Genomic DNA, 26,830 nt, shown 5'->3' with positions numbered 1-26,830 from the left:
AGGTTAACTACTATGAAGGGACAGAATATGACTCTAAAAATGAAAAATAAAAAAGATTTTTTAAAAAGGGATTGAAAAGATGTTGGATGAAAAAGCCAAAAAGAAAAAAAAAATAGAAAAAGAAGAAAAAGAAAAAATATTAACTTTGAAAGACTAAAGAATCAGAGGGAAAACGCCATGAATTCTATGTGCAGTATTCCCCTACTAGTGCTGGAGTTATGCCGTTCTCATTGATCGGTAAACTTGGTCTTGGCTGGCTGTTCTTGCTGATCTTCTGGGGGAGGGGCCTGTTGTCATGGTTTCCAAACGTCTTCACCGGAGGCGGAATTGCCCCGCCCTTGTCGGTCCGGGCTAAGTAATCTGCTTGGGTTTGCTCTCGGGAGCTTATGTTCCCTGCAAGCTTTCCATACAGTTTTGGAGGACGAGAGTGAAAATGGCGGCCTCCCAATCTCCAACCGAAGAAGCCGAGAACTCGGGGGCCCCACTCCTCAGTGCACCCGCAGAGAAAAGCAGTCAATCACTCCCGTCTCTCCAGTCTCCAGCTGCACTCCATGCTCACCTCGCCTGTGACCTACTGTTTCTATCTCTGGCACACGACCCCTGTGGAGTCTCCAAACCCAGCAGATCCCTGCAGTGCGCTCCCGTGCTGCTCCTCCCAGTGGAGGAAGAGGAGTCTCCCCGGATCTGCCGCTTGTTGGGTCCCTGCTGGAGGAGCAGTGGCTCGACTGTGCTGGGGATCACGGTTTATGGCAACCGCGAGCTGAGAGCCTACTCCTAGGCTACATCTCTGCAGCCGGCTTCCCTGATCTGATACCTGGGAGCTCTGCCACGCTCAGGCACCCCCGGTCTTTCTGTGACCCCGAGGGTCTGGAGACCACACTGTCCCAGCAAGGGTTCCACCCCCTGCTTGGCCACTGGGGCGACGTCCCTCAGCGGAGCTGACTTCTAAAAGTTCCGATTTTGTGCTCCGCGGCTCTATCACTTGCCAGAAGCGGCCGACGGAGGCCCCTCCCCCGCCGTCTATCCTCCGGAATATTGCCTCTGATTCACTTCTCTGCATGTCCTACCTTCCAGAAAGTGGTCACTTTTCTGTTCAAAGAGTTGCTGCTATTCTTTTCTTAAATCTCCTGTTGAGTTTGTAGGTGTTCAGAATGGTTTGATCCCTATCCAGCTGAATTCCTGGGACTAGACGAAATTTAGGTCTCCTATTCCTCCGCCATCTTGCTCCTCCCCCGAATGATCTGATTTTTAAATTTTATTATCCTATAAAGGATTTCATTATATTTCCAAATAGATTATAAGTTTCAGAAATCATAACATAAAACCAATAATCTAGTAAGCAATAATTATAACATAGAGTGGGAGAGAAGAGGTCAAAATGAAGGCAAAATGTTAATGTTCCTTATTTTTCAGCATGGAAATATAGCTGAAATACAGCTTAGAGCTGTTAAGTCAAAACACATAAATGTAAGGATATTATTTAAAGTTATCATGATAATCCCTGGAAGACTTTTTTTAAAAAAATATTTTATTTATTTTTTTGAGAGAAGAGAGAGAGAGGGGGAGAGAGGATGAGTAGGGGGAGGGGCAGAGGCGGAAGGAGAAGCAGAATCCTCGCTGAGCAGGGAGCCCGATGCGAAACTTCATCCAAAGATGCGGGGATCATGACCTGAGCGGAACGCAGACACTGAACCAACTGAGCCACCCAGGCGCCCCTGGAAGACTTTTTTTAATGAATGAAACTAGAAAAGGAAGAAAAGAGAGAGAGAATCCGGCTTGCTTCATATAATGAAAGAAGAGCAATGACAGTAGGCAGTACTAGTTCTGCTGGTGAAAATTCCCTGAAGTTGAAAGATACTTTAAAACTACTTTGAAAACAGATAATTTTAGCTACCAACACAAAAAGTTACCAATTTAATAAACAAGGGCTCTAGCTGAAATTTAAGGAAATAATAAAGCTGTAAGGTAACCCAAACAATCAGTTGCACTGCTGCCCAGATTTCCCCAGTGAATGTTCTCTTATATTCACTGTAAATATCCCTTTTCCAAAGCATACACTATCTCTGTTTATGTCCGTCACACACAGCGGTGGAGCAACTCCACCCCCTTTCCATCTGAAGGACAGACGGCCTCAGCACTGCCAAGCTGCACATATTTTTATAAATACTCAATCCTGCACCACGATCAAATCCTGGTGAGACTTTGATCCCTTTCTGGCTGCTTCACACATAAGCTGGGCTCTCTCTGAACACTCGAAAGTCAAACAGAAGACAATGCTGTTTGTTATATGTTACTTTCTATGCAAAGAAGAAACAAAAACATATAAACTTCAATGTTCCTCAATATATATTATAACCAAGTTTACGCTAACACTTAGAAAAAATTGAGGAGGGGATTGGGATTGATCTCCCCTTTAGGAATCAGGTACATTAGACACAACTGACCATCAACTAAGTGTTGTTGCTATGAATAGAACTGACACAAAGAAGGAGTCAATGAATATTTTTCTAATGACACCGGTGGAGATTCAGTCCAAAGGCAGGGCCTCTGTTAGTCTCGGCAGTGCAGGCTTCTAATTAGCGATCTCAGGGAGAATCATACCCATCCCAGATGTTTCTGCCACTATTCCACTAGGGCCAACAGCTCAGACAGACTGGGCTCAGGAGAATTCACTATCCCAGACTTTGTCAAAAGGGTTTTGTTTGTTTGTTTACTTTCCCCAAATTGTACTACTTTAATGGGTATTTTCTAGTCTCCTACCCTAGCACAAATTGCGCATTATAAATTAACGGAGTAAAATAAAAGCTCTTTACTTTCTCCTGCCTAAGGTAAACTCCAGCCAAGGCCTAAATCACAATTTCTAAGTCATAAAAGAAAATGGACTCTGCAACTGGGGAAAAGAGAATTCAAGTTAAAATAAGACAGCTGTGGAAATAATGATAAAAATTTTTCAAGCAATTATAAAAATATCCCTTTAAAGGTATGGCATGAAATAGATTCTCTGCACCGTCAAAATATTATAAATATTAATTCAAAAGCCAAGCTGACAATGCTAATTAGCTTTCCATATATTGTTTAAAAATTAAAGCAGAAAGGAAAATTGTGACAAGGAAAAGAAAAGAATTAATTCATGATCTCACCAAAAACAATAACTAGAATATTTTGCAAATGCAACCAAAAATATAATCCAAACTTAGTTTACTTTTATTAAATTAGGAAAATTCTGGTATAAATAGTACAGTATAGTGAAATGTGAACTAGGATGTATTTGGGGATTGCTGGTTGTTCCCTGCCCCTCCCAATTAAGAAAGAACTAATGAATTTACTATAGCAGTCATTCTTCTGGCCTGTAGCAATAATTCCAACTGTGTGCTTTAGTGGAAAGAGTCACATTAAAGTTTAAAACATTTAAAAAACAAATGTTCCTGGGGTGCCTGGGTGGCTCAGTTGTTAAGCGTCTGCCTTCGGCTCAGGTCATGATCCCAGGGTCCTGGGACCGAGCCTCGCATCGGGCTCCCTGCTCGGCAGGAAGCTTGCTTCTCCCTCTCCCACTCCCCCTGCTCGTGTTCCCGCTCTCTCTGTGTCTCTCTCTGTCAAATAAATAAATGAAATCTTAAAAAAAAGTGTTCCCATTTCTCTTCTAAATTAGAATGCAATTGGGATACTACCTTGTTAAGGATGTTTTGTCAGAGAGTAAGTGTATGGAGTTCTTTCAGAAACGAATAGTAGAAAGGATGGGCTGTCATTAATGCATTTACCTTTTGTAGCGCTCTGCCTAGCGATAGCTAGTTCTCTAAAATGAGCTATATTTATTCACCAGTATTTTGATGATTGGCTAAGCTACTAATTAGGCTTATCAATCCTGAAAATTCTCTGGATATGACTCGTCTTTGTGGTGATTTTAAGATGTAATCAAAATCTATTTCTAATTATTATTCATTAAATATTGCAGATTAGGTGACATTTTTTAATTAGACAAAATCAGTGATGGTACCTGCCAGAACCAAATCTCTGAGAACACACATACTGCAGTGATAGGTGCCATGGAAAAAAATGCTTAGATAGATAAACTGACAGGTAGGGGGAAAGGCAACAGAAAGTATCAACAGGAATTAGAAGCCCTGCTTGGTTGTCAAGTCCTACTGTGTGGGCTCATAAGAACTAGAATAGCCGGTGGTGCACAAGGAAGGGGTAACAGGGTGGGCAGTGTGGTGCCTTTTCTGTAGTATGTCACAGTATCCAGGATAAGTCTCTACCGAAGCACTAGTGTGGTTAAATGCAAAGAACACTAAAGATATGAAATGCATCTTTCCTGTGTGGCACTCCAAGTACATTCAATTAATCCCCAAATTGAATAAAGACTATAATTTTATGGGTTATGCAATAACTACTACTGGCACACCTGACTAGTCATCTGGAAAAAATAAAGCTGATTCCATACCTTCTACCTTATAACTGAATCTAGTCCAGAGAGCTCGCAATTGTAAACAGCCACACCAAAAACACAAACAAGCAGACAGAGAAATCAAAGCCATGAAAATTCTCAATGGGAATTTATAAACATCTTTTAAATCAAGGCCATTCTGAAAATGAAAGAAAACCTGTAAGCCTAATATAAAATAAATTTCTGTATGCCAAAAAAATAAAATAAAATTATATGAGCACTGGGTCTTATACGCAACTAATGAATCATTGAACACTACATCAAAAATTAATGATATACTATACAGTGGCTAACTGAACATAAAAAAATAAAAATAAATAAATAAAATGAAAATTGAAAATAAACAAAAAATAAAATTCAAATGACAAATGAAGAAAATTTTTCAATTGTTACTTATAGGCAAAGAGCATATTTCCTTAATAAATAAAGGGTTATTATGATTGAGAAACTGTTAAGAAAAAAAAAAACCTTTAGAAAAAGTAAGCAAAGTACAAGAAGTGACAATCCACAGAAAAGGAAATGCCAATGACTCAACCATAAGGACAGATTTTTTTTCTTCACTCATAAAAAGAGAAACACATAATAATACTTTTATTTATAATGATATTTTCTGTAACAATATTTGTAAGGATATCATCTATAATGATATTTAATTACAGGATTGGCAAAGATCTAAGAATTTGATAATGACCCGTTATCAAGGAGGAAAACGCTCTCCTGCATCATTGGTGACATGTAAATTAAATGATTTCTACAGACAGCAGTGTCTGTCAAAATTAAAATACCCAGAAATTCTACTCGTAGGTATTCACCTTATTTTCCCTCATATGCAAAATGATTAGAAACAACATAAATATCCAGCAATGGGCTTAAATAAATTAGGATATAGGCACATAATAAGATACTATGCAGCCAATGAGAGGGGTAGGATATTCACGCATATATTTGTATTCATCCATTTATTTTATTCATGCAATAAATACTTATTGAGTACCTACTGAGCTCTAGGCACTATCTCAGGCTCTAAAACTTTGTAACAGATAAGCTACTTGGTACTGCTTAGTTAAGCCACTTATTCTGCTTTGTGATTTCTGTACCTGTTATATTTACTCCAGTGTACTAAAAATTTATTGAGGTCAGGAAATACAGTTTGAGATTGTACTTCCCAAACAATTAAAATAATATGTTTCAGATAACGAGGGATCATTATAAATCCAATGAATCAATGAATATGTGAAAAATATTATAAGATTTTGACCTATCTTGTAACTTATTCAGATTTAACTTTAAAAAGCAATAATGATGTTTTTAAAAACCAGAATTACAGGAGTACATTGTGTCAAACTCATCTTACAATCAACTACAACCTCCTAGGTAGATTAAAACAGATTTGTTTGTTTAATAGACACTGAATTTCTCTCCTCAAAGGGTTACTATTTTCTACATGTTCAAATTTTTTGGGAACAATTGGCTTGAAGATTGATGTTCATTATTCAAACCATTTGTAGAAGATATTTTACAGAATTTCCACTTGGAAAAAAGATTCTGTTGCCAACAAAGTACCCAACATTAATCCCCCCAAATCATTTGAAGATTATGAAACACATGGAGCAAAATTCTTTTTTAAGTGAAATAATATGGAAGTAATTTTTGGATGCTTTTTCTCAAACTACTTCTAACATGTGCTATTGTGTTTTATATAAAAGAGTAAACTGAGGAACAGGAACTGACCAAGAGCATTTAAAACTTTACATGGTCTTAATGGCCCTACCATTTCTCAAATCTCAGTGAACATCATGGTGTGCATTTATTGCAGCGGTTCCCATCCTTACTTGTTCCCAAACCAGCCTTAACTCACCTCATTGAGGGTAGAGAATGATAGACATGTGTATGCCTTACATTCCAGCTAGGCACCCCCGCAGGGAATGATATTACTGGGAATTCGCATTTATTACCACTGAAGACCCTGTATCTTCCTATCAATTTCAAATTTGACATAACTTGGGAGAAAGTGTAGCAATGGAGGTAACTATCGGTAATTTCTGCAGATACAAATCATTCAAAAGCACCTCAGCTTTTAGAAGCTTAGGAAGTTTGTTCGGATAAACCTAACACAATACGCATGGTACATTCACAGTTGATCACGGCTTCAGTTGTACTAAAGCCTTGTACCGTACTACCTTCGATAGTAGCTGATAAAAATTTCTGGAGTATTCATCAAGGAAAAAGAGACAAATGATAGGAAGCACTCTTTTTCTATAAGGACTTCCCCCAGAACCCTTACTAACTTAATTCACTATCTCCTTACCTACTTTTTAAGTTATCTGAAAACTGTATGAATTCATTTCATGTACAGCTTAAATTAGCATCTTGATCCATATTTTGTATCTTAAAGGCATCAAATAGATAATGCTTGTTTAAACCGATCTGTGATAGTAGAGCATCACAAATGCCTGCAAGCCTGTCAGTTTAGAAGGTGCTGGCTCTGTCCCCACCTGCCTGTGTGACCTTGGGCAAACTGCTTAGCCTTGCCAACCTCATATCCCCAATGTAAAATAGGGTAAGAATTGTGTCCACATCATGAAGTTTACCACACTGTCCTATACTCAATAAATACTCACTGCTCTCAGGAATGTGAGCACTAAGGAAGTGCTCTTGCTTTTTACTATATTTTGGGGTTTTTTTGTTGTTTTTTTAAGATTTTATTTATTTGAGAGAGAGAGAGAGGGAGGGAGAACAAAGAAAGTGAGGGAGAGGGAGAAGCAGACCTCCCACTGAGCAGGAAGCCCAATGTGGGGCTCGATCCCAGGACTCTGGGATCAGGACCTGAGCTGAAGGCAGACACTTAACTGATTGAGCCACCCAGGCACCCACCTTTTACTACCTTTTGTATCTAATGTACAAACCACAAAGAGAATTAGAATTTAGAATTTTTGGTGATAGATGAGTTGAGCTTATGCAGTTGAGAGCACTTTACAAATTGTAACATGTTATGTAAATGTAACTGTACAGAAGTTCCCTGAGTTACAGTGGTTTGACTTAACAATTTTTTGACTTTACAGTGGTGCAAAAGTGAAACACATTTGGTAGAAAATCGTACTTTGATTTTTGAATTTTGATCTTTTCCCTTTTCCCAAGCTAGTGATGTGCAGTAGGATCCTCCCCCAGGATGCCAGACAGTGGCAGCCAGCTGCAGCTCCCAGGCAGCCCCACGACCAGGAGGGTTCTGTGCCTGTACGTGAATACCTCAATTCGACACTTTATTAAAGAATAAAGGCTTTGTGTTAGATGATTTCTGCCTAAATGTAGGCTAATGTAAGTGTTCCGAGCACTTTCAACAAAGGGTAGGCTAAGCTATGGTGTTTGATAGGTTTGGGGTATTAAATGCGTTTTTCGACTTAGCTATTTTCAAGTTAGGAGGCATTTGTAGGGATGCAACCCCATTGTAAGTTGAGGAAGATCTGTAATAGATATTTGCATTTACAAGAATGTGTTGACCAATTTGTGAATGCCCTGAACATTTGCTTTGTGTTCTCTTGACTTTGTTCTCTTGACTTTTGCTTAAATATGTAACCTCTTTGGGGCGCCTGGGTGGCTCAGTCGTTAAGCGTCTGTCTTCGGCTCAGGTCATGACTCTGGGATCATGGGATCAGGTCATGGTCCTGGGATCGAGCTCCACATCGGGCTCCCTGCTCTTGGCGGGAAGCCTGCTTCTCCCTCTCCCACTCCCCCTGCTGGTGTTCCTTCTCTCGCTGTGTCTCTTTCTGTCAAATAAATAAATAAAATCTTTAAAAAAATATGTAGCTCTTTGTTCTCTCCAATATTATAAATTCTTACGTATTTGAATTCTGTTAAATAGTAGCACCTCTTTGTATTCTTAAAGAGTTGTTGAAACACAAAAATGTTTTTGCACCTGAGTTGTAAAACTTCAGATTAATCCCCACTCAGCAAGCCAAACTGCCAAGTTCTAGTTTATACGTTAGGGCTTCCTAGGGTAGGACTTCTCAGGTAACGCAGTACAGCATAAACTTTATACTCAGAGACATTTGGACTTTAAACCCAACTCAACTACTTATTAATTGGACAAGTACTTAACATTTCTGAGCCTAAATTTCACTATCTGCAAAATTCCTAGCCTGTGGATTACGGTCAGTCAACACTCATTAACCTGCGTAGTCAGTGTCAGACACTTCCAGGCCCTACCAGTTAGTGAATAAGGCAAAGTCCCTGCTTTTGTAGTTTACATTCTAATGGGAGAAGCAGACAACAAGAAGGAAAAATAAATAAATAGACAAACAAGATGCTTTCAAATAGTGCTATGTGCTAGGAGGGAAAAAAAATAGGATAAGGAGCAGGAAGAAGCTGGGACACTGTATATGGGATGTTCTGGAACATTTCACTGAGCACTTCTATTTTGAGCATGTAACAATTGGGGGGAAGAGGATCCAGAGAGAGGAAACAGCACACACAAATGCCCTGAGATGAGAAAAAAATCTGGTGCAGATTAGAAACAGGAGGAGGGCCAGTGTGGGTGGGGCAGCAGAGGTGGGAGAGGACGAGTGAAGGAAAAGTTAGAAAAAGAAGAGGCTCAGATGCAGTCCCTATCAAAATACCATCAACTTTTTTCAAAGAAATGGAACAAAATTTGTATGGAACCTGAAAAGACCCCGAATAGCCAGAGGAATGTTGAAAAAGAAAAGCAAAGCTGGTGGCATCACAATTCCAGACTTCCAGCTCTATTACAAAGCTGTCATCATCAAGACAGTATGGTACTGGCACAAAAACAGACACATAGATCAATGGAACAGAATCGAGAGCCCAGAAATGGACCCTCAACTCTATGGTCAACTCATCTTCGACAAAGCAGGAAAGAATGTCCAATGGAAAAAAGACAGTCTCTTCAACAAATGGTGCTGGGAAAATTGGACAGCCACATGCAGAAGAATGAAACTGGACCGTTTCCTTACACCACACACAAAAATACACTCAAAATGGATGAAAGACCTAAATGTGAGACAGGAGTCCATCAAAATCCTAGAGGAGAACACAGGCAGTAACCTCTTCGACCTCAGCCGCAGCAACTTCTTCCTAGAAACATCGCCAAAGGCAAGGGAAGCCAGGGCAAAAATAAACTACTGGGACTTCATCAAGATAAAAAGCCTTTGCACAGCAAAGGAAACAGTCAACAAAACCAAAAGACAACCGACAGAATGAGAGAAGATATTTGCAAATGACATATCAGATAAAGGGCTAGTATTCACAATCTATAAAGAACTTATCAAACTCAACATCCAAAGAATAAATAATCCAATCAAGAAATGAGCAGAAGACATGAACAGACATTTTTGCAAAGAAGACATCCAGATGGCCATCAGACACATGAAAAAGTGCTCCCCATTGCTCGGCATCAGGGAAATCCAAATCAAAACCTCAATGAGATACCACCTCACACCAGTCAGAATAGCTACAGTTAACAAGTCAGGAAATGACAGATGTTGGTGAGGATGCAGAGAAAGGGGAACCCTCCTACGCTGTTGGTGGGAATGCAAGCTGGTGCAGCCACTCTGGAAAACAGTATGGAGGTTCCTCAAACAGTTGAAAATAGAGCTACCGTATGACCCAGCAATTGCACTATGGGTATTTACTGCAAAGATACAAATGTAGTGATCTGAAGGGGTACTTGTACCCCAATGTTTATAGCAGCAATGTCCACAATAGCCAAACTATGGAAAGAACCAAGATGTCCATCAACAGATAAATGGATAAAGAAGACGGAATATTATGCAGCCATCAAAAAAAACAGAAAACAAAATCTTGCCATTTGCAACAACTTAGATGGAACTAGAGAGTATTATGCTAAGCAAAATAAGTCAATCAGAGAAAGACATGTAGAAGATCATATGAATGATCTTACTGATATGAGGAATTCTTAATCTCAGGAAACAAACTGAGGGTTGCTGGAGTTGTGGGGGGTGGTAGGGATGGGGTGGCTGGGTGATAGACATTGAGGAGGGTACGTGCTATGGTGAGCACTGTGAATTGTGTAAGACTGTTGAATCACAGATCTGTGCCTCTGAAACAAATAATACATTATATGTTTTAAAAAAAAGAAGAAGAAGATAGCAGGAAGGGAAAAATGAAGGGGGGGAAATCGGAGGGGGAGATGAACCATGAGACACTATGGACTCTGAGAAACAAACTGAGGGTTCTGGTGGGGGGGATGGGTTAGCCTGGTGATGGGTATTAAAGAGGGTATGTACTGAATGGAGCACTGGGTGTTATATGCAAACAATGAATCATGGAACACTACATCCAAAAAAAATAAATAAATAAAAGAAGAGGCTCAGATGATCAAGGACATTCTAAGCCATGGTAAGGAATACAAATTTCAAGTGCAATGGACAGTAGGTGAGTGATATGATTTGATGTACATTTTAAGATCATTCTAACTGCTATGTAGGGAATGGATGCTAGCAAGACAGGAGTGGGGGTGGGGAGTTCAGTAAGAAAATGCTTCTGTAATCCATGTCACATGATGGTGAATTTGGACAAGGGTGTCACACAGATAAAGAAAAAGATATATTTTGGAAGTGAAGTCAGTAGAACCTGCTCTTGTGTTTAATGGGAGTGAACAAAAGAGAACAATCAAATGTGATCAGTATGGTTTTCAAAGATTACTAACTGTAAAATAGTTATTCTTTAGAGTGGGACAAAAATCTGCCTCTTGCAGCTACCCTATATTAGTTTTAACCTTATCCCTGTAAAAGAAGTCCATGATCACCTTCAAACGTTGAAAGATTCTTATGTTTTCCCTCAGACGTCTCTCCTTTGCTTAAATATTTCAAGTGTTTTCAATCGCTATTCAAGTAAGGTGGGTTTAGATCACTTTACTACTGTGGATGCTCAGTTCTGAATGCCTCTTATGTTCATTATGTTTTTCTATGCACAGCAATTCATGAACGAGCAAAAAAAAGAGGTGGTCTAACTATCACAAAGTGGGATTTGCTTTTCACATTCTTCATCTTAGACAATTGCTTTTTATTCACGTCTCTGTGATTCATAATCACTGTCCCTCAAAGTCTAATAGGGGAAATAAGATGAGGACTTGGGATGGGATACAATATGATCAAAGGAAGACTGTAAGAAAAGTACAAGTGGTCAAATGGGGCCAAGTTCAGCTCCAGATATGGGAGTTAAGAAGGGCTTTCATGGAGGAATTTGAATAAAAATTTCAAATAATGGGAAAGATGCTGACAGGTGGCAGTGGTGGAAACTGGAGAGAGAAAGGAAAAGAACAAGACAGAGAATGAGAAAGAACGAAACAGATAATGAGAAAGTAAGATACAGCGTGAGCAAGGCATGGGGCATCATATCCATCCACGGTCACATGAGGTATACGGGAACCAGCGAGCAAGAAGGTCGGAAAGGTAAGGTAGGGCTGTGCTGTAGGGGCCATGAATGTGACAATGAGAAATCCATCCTCAAGAGTTTGTTAGACAAAGGGACAGGGCTGAAGGCTGGGGGCTTCCAGGAGCCCCCTGGTGGCAGATTTCTTTAGGTGAAGAAAGACAGGAGGAGAGAACACTGAATAATTCCCACAGGGGTCCAGGAAGGAAGTGATGAGGGGTTAAACAAGGCCTTTATGGAGGGGAAGGAAGGAGAGGTACAAATGCAGAGAGATAGTGGTGGGGATAAAATTTCCAGAGCTTCCTAACTGCTCAAGTGGAAAGAACAAACCAGGAAGAGAAAGAAAACGTGCCTTCTCACAAAGATAAAAAACTGAAATTTTACACAAAAGCATCATTCTTCCAAACCTACCTTGAATACAGACTTGGATATAATTTTTTACTTCCTATCTATCACCCATGTCTTTAAAGCATAATAAAAAGTTACTAAACTATCCTGCTAAATCATAAGGTTTGGGCCAGTAGAGGATTGGCAGGAAATGACATCTTATAACGGAAATAAAAGATATATTTAGACTAATATAGTGTCGGTGACTATTTTAAATCCCAAAGCACAAGAAACAGCACTAAAGTGGGAAGTCAGGTGGAGAGCACAGCATGCGGTCTCCCCTGTGGCTGAAAGTTCTTCATCGCAATTTTTAAATGTTTTGAACAGGACGCCTTCTATGCTCTGTGGAGGGCCAAGTGGTGTTCCCCCCACCAGTGCATTTGCTAAATACTGAGAGAGCAAGAGGGGGTGGGACGAGATGAGCGAGAAGGAAAAGAAGGAGGTGGACGAGGGGGAGGACAGGGAGGGAAAGGAGGCAGAAGACGGGAGGCTGCCTTAAGATGTTAAAATACAGAAATGTACTTGGCAGCTAGGACAATGTAGTCCTACGTAGAGGAAAACAAGAGAAAGAACATCATCTTATTTCTTTGTTTTTCCTTGGGATTTTATCTTTTAACGGTTAGTCTATTTCCCAGATGACTTCACCCAAAGAGAAATGCTGTTAGTACTCTTTCATTATAGCTTAAAAAGTATATTATTAAAATACACTAAAGCATGAACAACAGAACCAGATTCACCTCTAATTTCACCACTCGGAGATAATCAATGTTAATATTTCACTTATATCCTTCTGGACATTTTGTTATGTGTATCTTTTTAAAGTCAGAATTAGCTTCTCTTTTGTGTCCTTCTTTATTTTTGACACGATACCTATGTGGCCCCTTCCTTTATTTCTCCCCTTCTTGAAAGCTTCAGTCCTAAAGTCTGTAGGAGGAGCAGAGCAAAGTTAAGCGTCAGCCCTGGGCAAGAAGTGCACATGAGGATGAGGTGATCCAGAGCTTCTGAGTCCAAAAAGAAGTGGAAGGTGCCTGCATAGGAGGCTGCCCACAGTGGAGAATCAGAACTTGACAGGGCGAGGAGCACGTCAGCTGCTGGGGGGGACAGCCTGGCACAGGGTACCAACGGTGATGTGGGGATGCATGTGGAGTGAGCCAGCAGAGTCAGAGGCCACAGCCATGGAAAGAAGATCCCTCAGCAGCCTGAAGGAACCTATGGGAGGTAAGGAGGATGCCTTCACAGAGGGGCACACTGCCAAGGGACACATCCTGGTGGGGTCTGGTCCCGCATGTGGTACCTAAGCCCAAGTGGGCAGTGAGGAGGGAAGATGTGTGTGGAGGAGGGTTCCCAGGCAGGCTGAAGCATTAAATTTATCAGGTATTCGAGGAGAGCCAGCATCTTCACAAAAGGAACTTTTTTAAACCCAGTAAGAGTAAAGCTCTTCCTTTATTAAACATTTTTATAGCCCTCAAAATAGTATTGCAACATTCTTCTCTCATGTTTTTGTTAACTTTTCTCTTAAGTATTTATTATTTTTTATTATTATTGTGAATAATGAGTTTTACACACTGTTTCTTTTTGTTACATAGGATATCTATCCAGTTTAATACTTATTTATAATTAATCACTGAGATGAATTCAGTTTCTTAGTTCTAAAATTTTTAAATTGATCCTCTTAGGTTATCTTAGGTTATTTATTCAAATTAAAGTTGAGCAGTCATTAAATCTTGTTAATATACAGTCACTTACGTCAAATTGCAGATGGGGGAAAGACAAAAAAAATTTTAAATGGCCATTAATTAGTTAAATCATTGATTCATTTATCAAATATTTACTGAGCATATACTGTAACCCTAGCCAAGCTACCTAATCTGGATAATTCTGTTTTTCTCAACTGTACAATGTAAATTATCAAAGAACCTATCCAAGCATTAAATGAGACAAATCAAGCAAATTGCTTAGCAATGCACATGGCAAGTGCTCAGTAAATGTCAGCGGTGATAACAAACACTATAAACTGCCCTTCCCGGTGCTGTATTAGTTGAGAGAATGGTCAAGCTCCTCTGTTTGCTTTTTTAAGCCCAGTATTTATTTCCCTGCCTCCCCTCCAACATCTGGAGTATGGCCCTAATTAACCTGAAAGAAAGGATTTTTCAGAGGGGCGCCTGGGTGGCTCAGTCAGTTAAACATTTGCCTTTGGCTCAGGTCATGATCTCAGGGTCCTGGGATCGAGCCCCACATTGAGCCCTGCGTCGAGCCCCACACTGAGCCCCACGCAGGGAGCCCACTTCTCCCTCTCCCTCTGGTGCTCCCCCTGCTTGTGCTTTCTCTTGAATAAATAAATAAATAAGAATCCTTTGCAAGGAAGGAAGGAAGGAAGGATGTAAGGAAGGAAGGAAGGGAGTAGGAAGGAAAGACGAACATATGAGAAACTCCCTCTAAAATCTACTAGCCTTCCCTTAGCTGTAATCCCCTTGCCTTCCATTTCATTTGTAATTTCTGAAGGTTTCTATATACAATAGGCCCTTAGTAAATACTGATGGATTTCAGACCAAACAGGAGAATGAAAAAACCCTAAAAAGGTCCCCCTGCCCTCTGAAGGTGTTAGTATGTCAGGCTACTTAATGGACAAGACACTTCCATAACGAAATCTGAGACGACAACGAAACTAAACTCATCCCTGTAAAATCTTACCGAGCTGTTAAAGTGTCATGTGCAATATTACAATTAGAAATACAATTAAGAATAAATAAATAAATTTTAAAATTTTTAAAAAAGAAATACAAGAATCATCTTCCCCTCCCACAAAGTATGCCACAATGTTCAGAACTGTTTGCTGGTCATTGCTCTTCAGCTTTGGAGAAACCGTACCTGCTTTTTCTTATTAAGTTGTAAACTGGAAAGCCACTTGTATTGGCTACTAGCCAAAAGTCCAGTTTCTTTCACAAAATGTAAAAGTAAGTAAAACCCGACATTCTGACTTACCCACTTCAGCCAAAGTTCTGATACAAGACTCCACGGAGGATTTCTGTGCGGGATTTGGCCAGGTACAATTGTAAATTCTGAAGGCAGATTGCAGCAGCTGAATAAAAACTGGCTGATGTGTCTGAAAACAGAAAGTATGCAAATAGGCCATTAAAGCCATTAACTCTCCTAACATGGCATCTGTGCACTATCAAAAAGGCTCATCAAAATAAAACACAATCCAGTCTTTTTTGAGCGTCAGTGCCACTGACAGAATATCTCATTCAACAAATATTTATTATGTACCCACTTTGTGACAGGCACCATGCCAGACACTATAGAAAATCAATTATTTGCATTTTAACTATATACTTAATCAGAAAAAATTTGGCATTTCTTGAAGCCAATGACATGCGTTTAAATATTTTTTTAATATCTCTGGTGTGTTTCCAAGTATAAGTAGAGCAGGTGCTCTGAGTTTGTTTGTTTGACTGACTGTATGTTTTGGTTTCATATGATGTGCAAGGACAGGAGACAACAATTTTGACCTACAGAAACAATTTCATAGGGTTCTAATAATTTAAAAGTTTTCCCTAAAGAAAGTACAATTCAAAATGATATTTTTATAAGGGTAATACATGATCACTATAGAATTTTGGGGAACCACAGAAATGAAAATCACCAATAATCCTACCATGTAGAGATAATCAGTATGAACATTTTGAAGATATTTACCTCCTGAGTTTATCTATGTATATAGGCACATATGTTCTTTACACATACAGATTTGGATGATACTCTAATGCAATTCTGGGGACCGTTTCACTTAATATTACTTCACAATCATTTTCCTTAGTCATACATATTTCTTTTAAAACATGATTTCCATTTGCTATGTAATAAGCCATCCTACAGACACACCATAATTTATTTAGCTATTCTATTTGTGGTCATTTAAGGTCGATGCCAATTTTTAAGTATTATAAATACTCGAACGAAAATCTTAGTATATAAATTCCTTCTAATTCCAGACTAATTCTTAGTATATAAATTCCTGCTAATTACTAAGGTGGAATTTATTGAGTCAAAACGCATATCCTTTGAAAGAATCATTTATTGCAACACTTGGCAAACAGCCAGTATACTGATATGAACGTTTCTGTTATGCTTGGAGGGAGAACAGGAATAATTCAATTTGAAGATGGGGCCTCTTTACTTAAAATAAAGCTTGGTAAACTCAGAAACGGCATAATAGTAAATAATATGAGAGAAAAGTGACCTTCAGTGGTGTAGGAAATGACTTCCTGACCAGATTAAAGTTTTTTCCTACTCTGTGTGACAGAGTGCTCCTGTGTTTATTTACGTTACCTGGAGGCTGGTACTGTTGTCTGAAAAGGGGGAATTAAAGAAGCCGCTCACAATGTTCATTATTGACTCAGTGACACACTTCTCCAAGAAGGTGTCTGCATGTTTCCGGTCTGTGGTTGTGTTGCAAACCTGGAGAGAAAAATTGAACAACTCAATACATTCTTCCACATCTTTGAATTCTAACTCAGTACTGAAACCTTGTAAAAACTGCTCTGAAATTATTATTTATAACATTTCTTCCGCTTTTGAAAGTTGCTTTGAATAGACACATTTCTGCCAAACATCTATTAAAATTTTATCATTCTGCCATAGTTTGGTTGTCATTTCATCCTTGGAAGAATTCTTTCACAAATGCCCCCAGTCCCTTCCTCCTACTCTGCTTCTCCCTACTCTTGCACACCAACCTTCTCCCTCTGTTCTCAAACATGGCTTTGCTGGAAAACGCCCTTCCACCTTCCACTCAAGGTGAGGAAATCAAAGAGGAACAGTCATTATAAGAAAGTGGTAAATGTGATTAATGGTGGTTTATATCTCTACATATTTTCACTTATAAAACCTGGCCCAAATTGGAGGATGCAAACAGAAAATATTTGGCAAGGGAGGTAGAAAGCTACAAGAAGATAAAACTTTTTCCAACACTTCAGACCTTTTCATCCATAGCACAGATGCTCCGGGAAGCACCGAAGTGTGCCTTTGCATGCTTCCTTCCCTGAGTAGGGCTGAGCAAGAAGGGACAATACTAGTACTAAGGATAAACCAGAAAAGAATACAGGCCTGGTTTCTGCCCTGATTTTTTATATGATTAAATGAGGCAGAAATTGGTCATTTTGTGAAACAAACCACAAATTCCCAAATATGTCAGGGTAGACAAATTGCAAAGCTAAGATACATGATTAAAAACAAATGAAAAAAAGCTGGGTAATAAAAGAACCATGAAGATAAAAAGAAGAAGAAAAAAGTGGAAGGGAAAAGCATAGGGTGTGAGAAAACCCCAAAAAACTGGGGCAGAGTAACAACGTTTAAATATTCACAGTGATGGTGGGGAAATATGGTGGCCAGATGTTCCAGATGTTCTTAGACAATCCAAATTTCTACATCATTTCTTTTTCTTTTCAGGAAGGTGATTCATCAAAAAGAATAAGTAACTATAATTTAATTTGATATTGCTTTAAAAACCTTTCACACAAATAAGTTCACAAAAGAGAAAAATTCCCTTCTCAAATGTGTGTCCCAATGTTTTGGTTGGGGAAATAACAGTATTTGCCAAATACAGGTAAAAGAAAGAGTACGGGGATTGCTTTGCTTTGCTCCTAAATCACTTCCCATCAGGGCTCTTCATTTTTTCCTCGTCTATTAAGTGACACCTCCCTGACAGGGTTGTATGAGAACTAATCTCACAGTTATTGCAGGGAACAGTGCAATTAAAGGAAATAAATGATGTCAAATTATGCAATCTTTTAGCCAGCATTCAAGCAGGTAACATAATGCCTGGCATATACAACATGTTCAATTAATGTTTGGGACATGAATGAATCAATTCATTTTAAAAAAATGAAAGAATAAGAAAGAACAAAAGGACTCATATTGTTTCACGTTCACTCTGGGTTAGGCTATATTTGTGGAACAACCCGGGACTAAAACTGAGTGTGGTCCCAGCACTAATATAAAATTAGTTTTCCCATGATAGATAGGACATAGGATTTATTTCGTTTAGTATTTTTCCAGCACTGGCTTTGATACTGAAATTTTCTGATTCACAGGATAAAAATATGTTAAAGTTGAAGAGGTAGCCGACCAAATCTACCATAACGAGCCTGAATAAGCTTCTTCCTCATCCAGTGACATTTCACACAACTGGGGCAAGGGGGGGCTCTGCCAAGCTATTGCAGTACCACACTGAATTACCTGCAACTGGACATTTGCTAAAGAACCACTCAGAAATTTGCTTTTGTCATTGGATTAGTAAAAGTAATCTATCTCTAGATAAAGACTTTCCTCAAAATCCTGGGTTTACAAAGCAATGTGGAACCTATTCCTCAATACATTTGAACAAGAAATTTTAACAATTTTTCAAGATATTTTTTCTGCCCCATATGAATGATAATATTTTTGTACCTCCAGAAACTTGCATCCTACATTGCAGTATCATGGATAGGCAAGAGATGTAAGAAGCCACTTTACTTATTAAAATCTTTTAAAACTTTCCAGGAAAAAAAAAGAACCCCCCAAAATAACAATATTTCTTTATCCATTCTGTCTTTCATTTATTTTTACTGCCTCGTTCCAATAAAGATTGGAAATGATTCAAAAAAATGATACCCCATGAAATTAACTTTGATGTGTAATACATGTATTTTCAAAATTTCAACCTATTTGCACATATTATTCACATACCATTATTTCCTACAAAGCATGCCCTGTGTGATTCTCTAAACACTTATTTTAAAAGGCTATGTGATGAGCACTGGGTGTTATATGCAACTAATGAATCGTTGAACAGTACATCAAAAACTAATGATGTACTATATGTTGGCTAATTGAACATAATAAAGATAAAGTTGGAACTTTGAGCAATTGCAAAAACTAAAAATAAAAATAAAAGGTAATATTTATTCCATCATGCCAATGCACCATCATGCTTTAAATCCATTTTTGGAATAAATTGAGGTATACATAACCAAAAACATAAATCATTTTCTTATTTTCCTAGTTATTTCCTTCTTGCTAGTCTTTTATGTGATTTCCCTATTTTTTTTTTGCAACTATAACGAATTGTGCAAAATTCTTATATTTACTTTCAGATTTTTGGTGTATATTCTACCAAAAGAGGAATCACCAGATGAGGATATAGAGACAGTTTTGTACTGTTGCTGGGCTGATCCTCTAAAATAACAAATGTACAATGTTATCAACAACCTATGTGTAGATACACAGGATGGTCCCTCATTATTTCCAACTAGCTCTTGTTTTCAGGCTCCGGTTGGGATCAGCTGATGTGAGGCACTGGCAGAACAGAGCAGGAGAGATAGAATTCAGGGACCTCCTGGACCTCTGCTTCCAACTCCATCTTCTTCCCCTCACAGAGGTTTTGGCAGTGTCTGAATCTCTGGATGCAGCCCCCACTGAGCCCTTCAGCAGTGTCCCCAGTAACAATGGCACTGTCTTCACCCCTTCATGCCTGGGTGCAAACAGCTTTGCAGTGTCCCCAGTTCCAGGGTGCTCCCCTGTGCCTTCTTGGTCCCTTTCACACTGCCCACACCTCCTGGAGGATGCCATCTGGTTCCCACGGAAACTGACTGTTCCTACCTGTAAATTATCATTATTTTCACCCATTTAATGATACCTAAAATTTATTTTGTGTTTCTGACATTACTAATGAGGGTTGGCACTTTCCACGTAATCACTTCATGCCAATATTTTGTCATGTACGGATGACTGAAAATCCTCTAACCACTTTAAGTGAGACCTGGATAATGACTGACATATGACATAGCATTTTAACATATTTTTCATAAGTTCTTTTGGATTATCATTTCACATACATTTTTCACATTCTGATTTTTTTATTTAGAATGTTATTTCATTACATTTCATTGTGTCAAATAATTCTTAGCATTCAGGCACTATTTTTTATTTAGATTGTTTCTATTTATTTAATATAAAGAAGAAAAAAAACCTCCCTTCCACAAAAGCAAAGGATATTCTACACATTTTGTTCTAGTTTTTTTTGAAGTCCTCCTCTATCCCTGTACGCATCATGACTCCCATTTAACTATTTACACTATCTGGGAGTTTGCTGCTGTAGTGACCTGATTTTTGGATTCTGATCAATTTTTTCTGGTATTGATATCCATCCACTGTCCTCCAAACATTTACTGAACAGTGATTTCTTGTCTCACCCTTAGGTTGCTTGAGGTTTGTCTTATATCACTAATTACTAGTTATATCTCTCTGGTATAGTCCATGTATCATAATTTTTAAAATATTTTAAAATCTCTGTAAAATATTATAAAATATTAAAATAATCCCAAGCTCCACGTATCATTATTTTTCAAATTATTTGTTTAAATTATTATTATTTAAGTTAAAGCTAAATATTGGGGCACCTGGGTGGCCCCGTTGGTTAAGCATCTGCCTTCAGCTCAGATCATGGTCCCAGGGTCCTGGGATGGAGCCCCGCATCGGGCTCCCTGCTCCGCGGGAAACCTGCTCCTCCCTCTGCCTGCCACTCCCCCTGCTTGTGCTCTCTCTCTCTCTCAAATAAATAAATAAAATCTTAAAAAAATAAATTAAAGCTAAGTATTGGATTAGGAGTTAGGACAGTGAACCAAACAAAATAAAATCCCTACTCTTATATAAGAGTTTTTATTCTAATCAAGAAAGACACACAAAAGACAAATTAATAAATACATAATATCAGTGGAAAATAGAGCAAAGAGGATACTCTAGAGGAAAAATAAAGAAGGGCAGGCTGTACAGGGAGGAGGTGTATAGCTCATTCTTAGGCTACAGGAGGAGTGGGTACAGTGGAGGAATACTATTTTACCTAACTTGCTTGGGGAACCTCTCTGGATAAGGCAACATTTTAACAAAAAACTGAAGGAAGTGAGGAAACAGCCCTGGAGGTTTCTGAGGAAAGAGCAAGTGAAACTCTGTCTCCACCAGTAGAATATAAGTCCCTGGACCTGGGAAACTAGTCTGACTTGCTCACCACTGCGCAGGCAGGACCTCAGCGCACAGTAGGTAGAAAACCATTTGCTGAAAAACAAATATGAAACAACATTTCTAGACATAATTATGCCTGACATTTCTCCCCTTGCATATATGATGTCCCTTCTCTCTTCCACTCTAAAGTCACCGCTACTCTTCCAAAATGACAGATGGGATTTAAAAAGTTATATGCTAGAGCAGCACTGTCCAATAGGACTTTCTGCAGTGATGGAAATCTGCATCAGTGATGTCCAGCACATGTGCTTACTGGGCACTTAAAAGGTGGCTGGTGCTACTGAGGAACTGGATTGTCCATCAGATTTAATTTTACCTAATTAAAATTTAAATTTAAATGTGGCAAGCTGCTACCCTGCAGGACAGGGGAGCTCTAGTGCCAGTAACATACTTTTGATCACACAGACCAAGGAATACAAATCCTAAGGATCGTTTTTATATTCCTTGTAGACAGTAGACATGTTCCTCTAAACAGCTGAGGTGATATCACATATTTATTTTAATTTGCATCCCCTCATTCATGAGGCCAAAACTTCCAAACATTTGCTTTTTAAACATCTCCTTTTTAGGTGAGTCATCGGTTCATACACTCAGTTGGCTTTCTTAGAATTCTAAACTCATTTTGTAAAAAGATAGTATTTTTCTTAATATCAATATATATTAATTGTAGGAACCCTGAAAAAATATAGAAAGGCACAAAATAGAAAACAAAAATTACCTTTAATACAAAAATCCAGATAAAACCATGGTCATCCTCTTAGAATCCTTTCTTCTAATCTTTGTGCTCTACCACGTATATTTTACATAACTGAAATTATTCTAGATAACCAGTTTTGTCTTCTCCTTTTTATACTCATCACTCAACCATTAGTACTTCCCACATTATTAAAAATCCTCAAGAAATCTCAATGACTCTATAACATCAATCTTATAGATATATCATAATTTATTGAACTATTTCTCTATTATTAAATTTTGAATCTATTTCTTACTGTATATTATTATAACAGCATGTTGAACTTCTTTGACCATGAATCCTTGATATCATTTCTAATTATTTCCTGAGGACAGATTCATGGAAAGTAAATTATTTGACACATTAAAAAGGTATGAAGGTTTCTTTTAATGTATTACCAAAATGCTTTTCAGAAAGACACCATGAATTTACAGTCTCATCAGCAAAGTATGCGAACCAACATTTCATATTATCTCTTTACTTTTATCTTTTTGTCCCTACAACTTTGATAGTTAGAAACTGGATCTTATTCTTCTTTGTATTTTTAAAAAATTATTAGCAGTTGACTATTTTTTTCAAGGGTTTGCTTGTATTTCCTCCTCTATAAGTCATGAATGCCTGGGTCTTGACCATTTCATTATTAGATTGTTAGGGCTTTTCTTATCTATCTATATATATAAATTCTTTTTTTTTCTTTTTCAAGCATTGGGCCTTTAAAGATTTATTTATTTATTTTAGAGGGTGGGGAGCAGAAGGAGAGGAAGAGAGAAACCCAAGCAGGCTCCACACTCAGCACGGAGTCAGACATGAGGCTCGATTTTACAACCTTGAGATCATGACCTGAGCCAAAAGCAAGAGTCGGAAGCTCAACCGACCGAGCCACCCCGGCGTCCCAAGTTCTTTATGTAAAGATTATTTAAGCCTTTTTAGAAATGTTAGTAACTTTTTTCTATTTTGATTTTTTATTGCTATGTGTGATGTTTTATGTACTTAAATTTGAATTTTCAAAAAATGAAACATCTATTATTTTCCTTAGCTATTCTCATTCACCACTTTTATGCTTAAAAAGAACCTTCTCATCTAAAGACAGATAAATATAGTCACCTATATTTCCATCCATTTTTATTGTGCCACATTTATCTCTAAAATCTTAATCTAATTGCAATTTACGCTATTATATGATTTAGGTTAGGAACTGAGTTCATTTCACCCCAAATAGCCAGTGTCCTCAAATGGCATTTTGATTTAGTTCAAATCAACAATTTTTGTTGAATGTCTATTCCATGTCAAGAATGTTCTATGTACCTGGGATCTATCGATGAATAAAATATATAAGAATCACTACCCTGGGGCTCCTGGGTGGCTCAGTTGGTTAAGCGACTGCCTTCGGCTCAGGTCATGATCCTGGAGTCCCAGGATCGAGTCCCACATCGGGCTCCCTGCTCAGCAGGGAGTCTGCTTCCCCCTCTGACCCTCTTCCCTCTCGTGCTCTCTAGCTCTCATTCTCTCTCTCTCTCTCAAATAAATAAAATCTTAAAAAAAAAAATTAAAAAATGAAAGTATATAAAATTCTTTAAAAAAAAAAAAAAGAATCACTACCCTAATGGAGTTTATACTATCACTTTAATGTTACCAGGAGTAAGCAATCTACAGCCCATGGGGCAAATCTAGCTATAGCCACTCGTTTACATATTGTCAATGGCTCCTTTCCCTTTAGTAACTGCTATGACCATAATAATAGTGGCCTGAAAAGCGAAAATATGAACTACCTTGCTTTCATGGAGAAAGTTTGCTCATCCCTGAAAATTACTAATCACTTCTTACTAATGGGTAATAATTTGTTTATGATATATTAGTATCTGCATATGTAAAAATCTGTTTATGCCTATTTATTTCATTCCATTGATATGTCCACTTAATTCGATGCTAAGACTACACTTACTTTGTTTTCAAATTGACTTCTTAAGTATTTTTCACTTCAGTGGACATTTATTTCACAAATACATATGGACTACCTACTATGTGTGAGACACTTCTAGGTCAGGTGTGCAGCAATGAACCAAACAGACAAAATCCCTGCCCTCTGTTTCAGTAGGAACAAATACAAATGCATATAAAAATGTCACATGAGGATAAGTTCTGTGAAGAAAAATGAAGCAAGCGAAGGGGTGGGGGGCAGAAGGAAAAAGCTGCTACACACAGGGTGGTAAGTGAAGGCCTCTTTGAAGACTTTTAAGCAGGAACATGAAAGAAGTCTTGAGAATACCTGGAGGATCAGTGCATCCCAGGCAGATGCAAAAGTGCTTAGATGGGAGTGTGTTTGGCATGTTTGAGGAGCAGCAAGATGGTCATTAGATGGAACAGAGACCTGCTAGGGGAAATTAAGTGGATATGGAAAAGGGGAGGGGTGATCAGGGGAGAGGCCAAATCATGCAGATGTTTTACTTCAGGAGGAATTTAAGCAGAAGAGACCTGAGCCAACATTCTTCTTCTTCCTATTCTTTTGAATCATGATGGCTACTGTATAGATGAAGAATAGAGAATAGATGAAGAAGGGCGGCAAGTGTGAAAGCAGGGAAACAGGCTATGAGGCTACTGCAATGGTCCAGATGAGAGCTAATGGCAACTTGAAGCAGGTGGTAGTGATGGAAGTCTTCAGAAGTAGTCAGATTTTTAGTATTTTAAGGCTAAACTTTGTAGAATTTGCTTAAGGAATGGATTTAAAGTGTAAGGAAACAAAGTTTATAGATAACACCAAGACATTTTGCTAGAATGCCTAGATTGAATAATGGAATTGTCATTTACTGAGATGCCAGAGACTTGAGAAGGAATTCATTTTTAGTGGGATATAGGAGTAAATGGGGAGCTTGAAGTTAGATAGCCAAATGGTGATGTCCTACAGGCAGTTAGATATGCGAGACTGGACATCGGGAGAAGGATCCAAGCTTCAATCAGTCTGGTATTAAAGACAGGAGAGTATTGAGATCAGCAAGCAAGTGATTGTAGACAGAGGGTAGTAAGTCAAAGGTTGAGTCTGGCACATTCCAATACTGAGAATCTAGAAAGATTTGGAGGAAAGAGCAAAGAAATGTAAGAAAGGGTGGGCAATGAGGAAGGAGGGAAGCAGAATGGAAATGATATCCTGGGGACCAAGTGAGAAGTGTTTCAGGAAGGAATTAATGAACTAAGACAAATGCTGTTAATGATTTAAAGAGCATGAAGTAGGATGCAGCATAGGGATCAACCAATCATCAATCAAGAATAGCCAAACAAGTATTCATTACATGTGGACACCACCACTATAACTTGGCCCGAAAAATAGAATTACAACTGAGGGAAAGGGGCCACACAAAGGATAAGGTTTATAGAGTACTTTATACTCTTCACTTGCCCTCAGTGCTAGCTAATATAAAAAGAACCCTTTAAAATAAGACATTTCAAAGGCTCATTCAACTTAAGAAAGTCAAGAAAACTCTAGAATCAAATCATCAACCAAAGATAATTGCAATTCCATCAAATTAAAGAACTTGGAAAGTGTGGCTCAAAGTACATATAAATTTTACCTTTACTCCTACTTCCAACCTATTTGGTAAGCTATGTAAAGGGAGAGAATGGCTCAATCAAGTGATCTATTTAAAAATAAAATACTCTGAGTTATCCAGCTAAGTAGTGATTGATGGGGCAATGACATGACACTGCATTAGGTGCACCTCTAAATTATTTCTTGGTCTAATTTCATTCTGCCAATACATCGCTTAGAGTACCATTGGTCATTAGAGAATCTTGAAATTGATAGCAAAACTGGAAACTTCTTCAAAAGAAAAAATATAGTCTGGAGCTAACATTGACCACAGTCCACCCCCCATTCAGGTGCTTTCTAATAATGACTCAAATCCCTTGACTTTGAAACAACAATCAGTTACAAAGGCAAAAAAAGCATTTCTGCCCCACAAACACCAATTTTAGCCACATGGAACACAGAGGAACAACTTTTCATGAGTCTAATATCTTTGCTGCCTGCCTAAATCTGGTGTATTTACAGAACACGGATACTGTCTGTCAGGGAATCAGAATGGAATTAAGTGTGTGAAACCTAGCACCAGTTTATTAAAAACAGTCTTTCAGGAAGATTTTCTTTTATGGATCTTAGCAAGATAAAAGATGAGGTGTTACAAACAGGAATAAGAAAGATACTAATTAAGACTCTTCAGAGAGTTCTACCCAAGAGCAAACAAAAAAGAACCTGGTAGAAATGACTCCAGAGCAACATGAAGAGAAAGGTGGAAGGTGGTATGAATGCCACTACATATTAATATTTCTGTTGCCTTTTAAGTAATATTGTTCTCCAAACTTCTACTAAAATAATCATCTGCCTTGTGCTGGCCGGACCCCACCTGAAACACTGGTTCCATCCCAAATGTCATACTTTTACATTGATTGATTCACGAATGTTGAACATTTATCCCAGGGATAAATCGCACTTGGTTGTGTTGGATGATCCTTTTAACATACTGTTGGATCCTATTAGCTAGGATTTTGTTGAGAATTTTGGCATCCATATTCATCAGGGATATTGGTCTGAAATTCTCCTTTTTGATGGGGTCTTTGCCTGGTTTGGGGATCAAGGTAATGCTGGCCTCATAGAATGAGTCTGGAAGCTTTCCTTCTGTTTCCAGTTTTTGAAACAGCTTCAGTAGAATAGGTATTATTTCTTCTTTGAATGTTTTGTAGAATTCCCCAGGGAATCCATCAAGCCATGGACTCTTGTTTTTTGGGAGGTTTTTGATCACTGTTTCAATCTC

The 26,830-nt window shown here is 38.4% G+C and overlaps 1 protein-coding gene across 1 annotated transcript in view; it reads right to left on the bottom strand.

Annotated features, from left to right (window-relative positions):
• The window catches only part of ITPR2 (inositol 1,4,5-trisphosphate receptor type 2), a 497,992-nt gene that overhangs the window by 241,423 nt on the left and 229,739 nt on the right, over positions 1-26,830 (bottom strand). Inside the window, exons 33-34 of the mRNA XM_025879725.2 lie at positions 16,568-16,696; positions 15,221-15,341 (exon numbers count right to left, since the gene is read on the bottom strand). Of these exons, the coding sequence (XP_025735510.1) occupies positions 15,221-15,341; positions 16,568-16,696 (250 nt within the window). The remainder of the gene's footprint in view (positions 1-15,220; positions 15,342-16,567; positions 16,697-26,830) is intronic.

Source organism: Callorhinus ursinus, unplaced genomic scaffold, assembly GCF_003265705.2.
Source record: "Callorhinus ursinus isolate GAN/ISIS: 27379988/994484 unplaced genomic scaffold, GSC_fseal_2.0 scaffold27, whole genome shotgun sequence".
NCBI classification, from domain to species: Eukaryota; Metazoa; Chordata; class Mammalia; order Carnivora; family Otariidae; genus Callorhinus; species Callorhinus ursinus.
The sequence above is the reverse complement of the archived record's forward strand: the minus strand, read 5'-3'. Positions and strand labels throughout refer to the sequence as shown.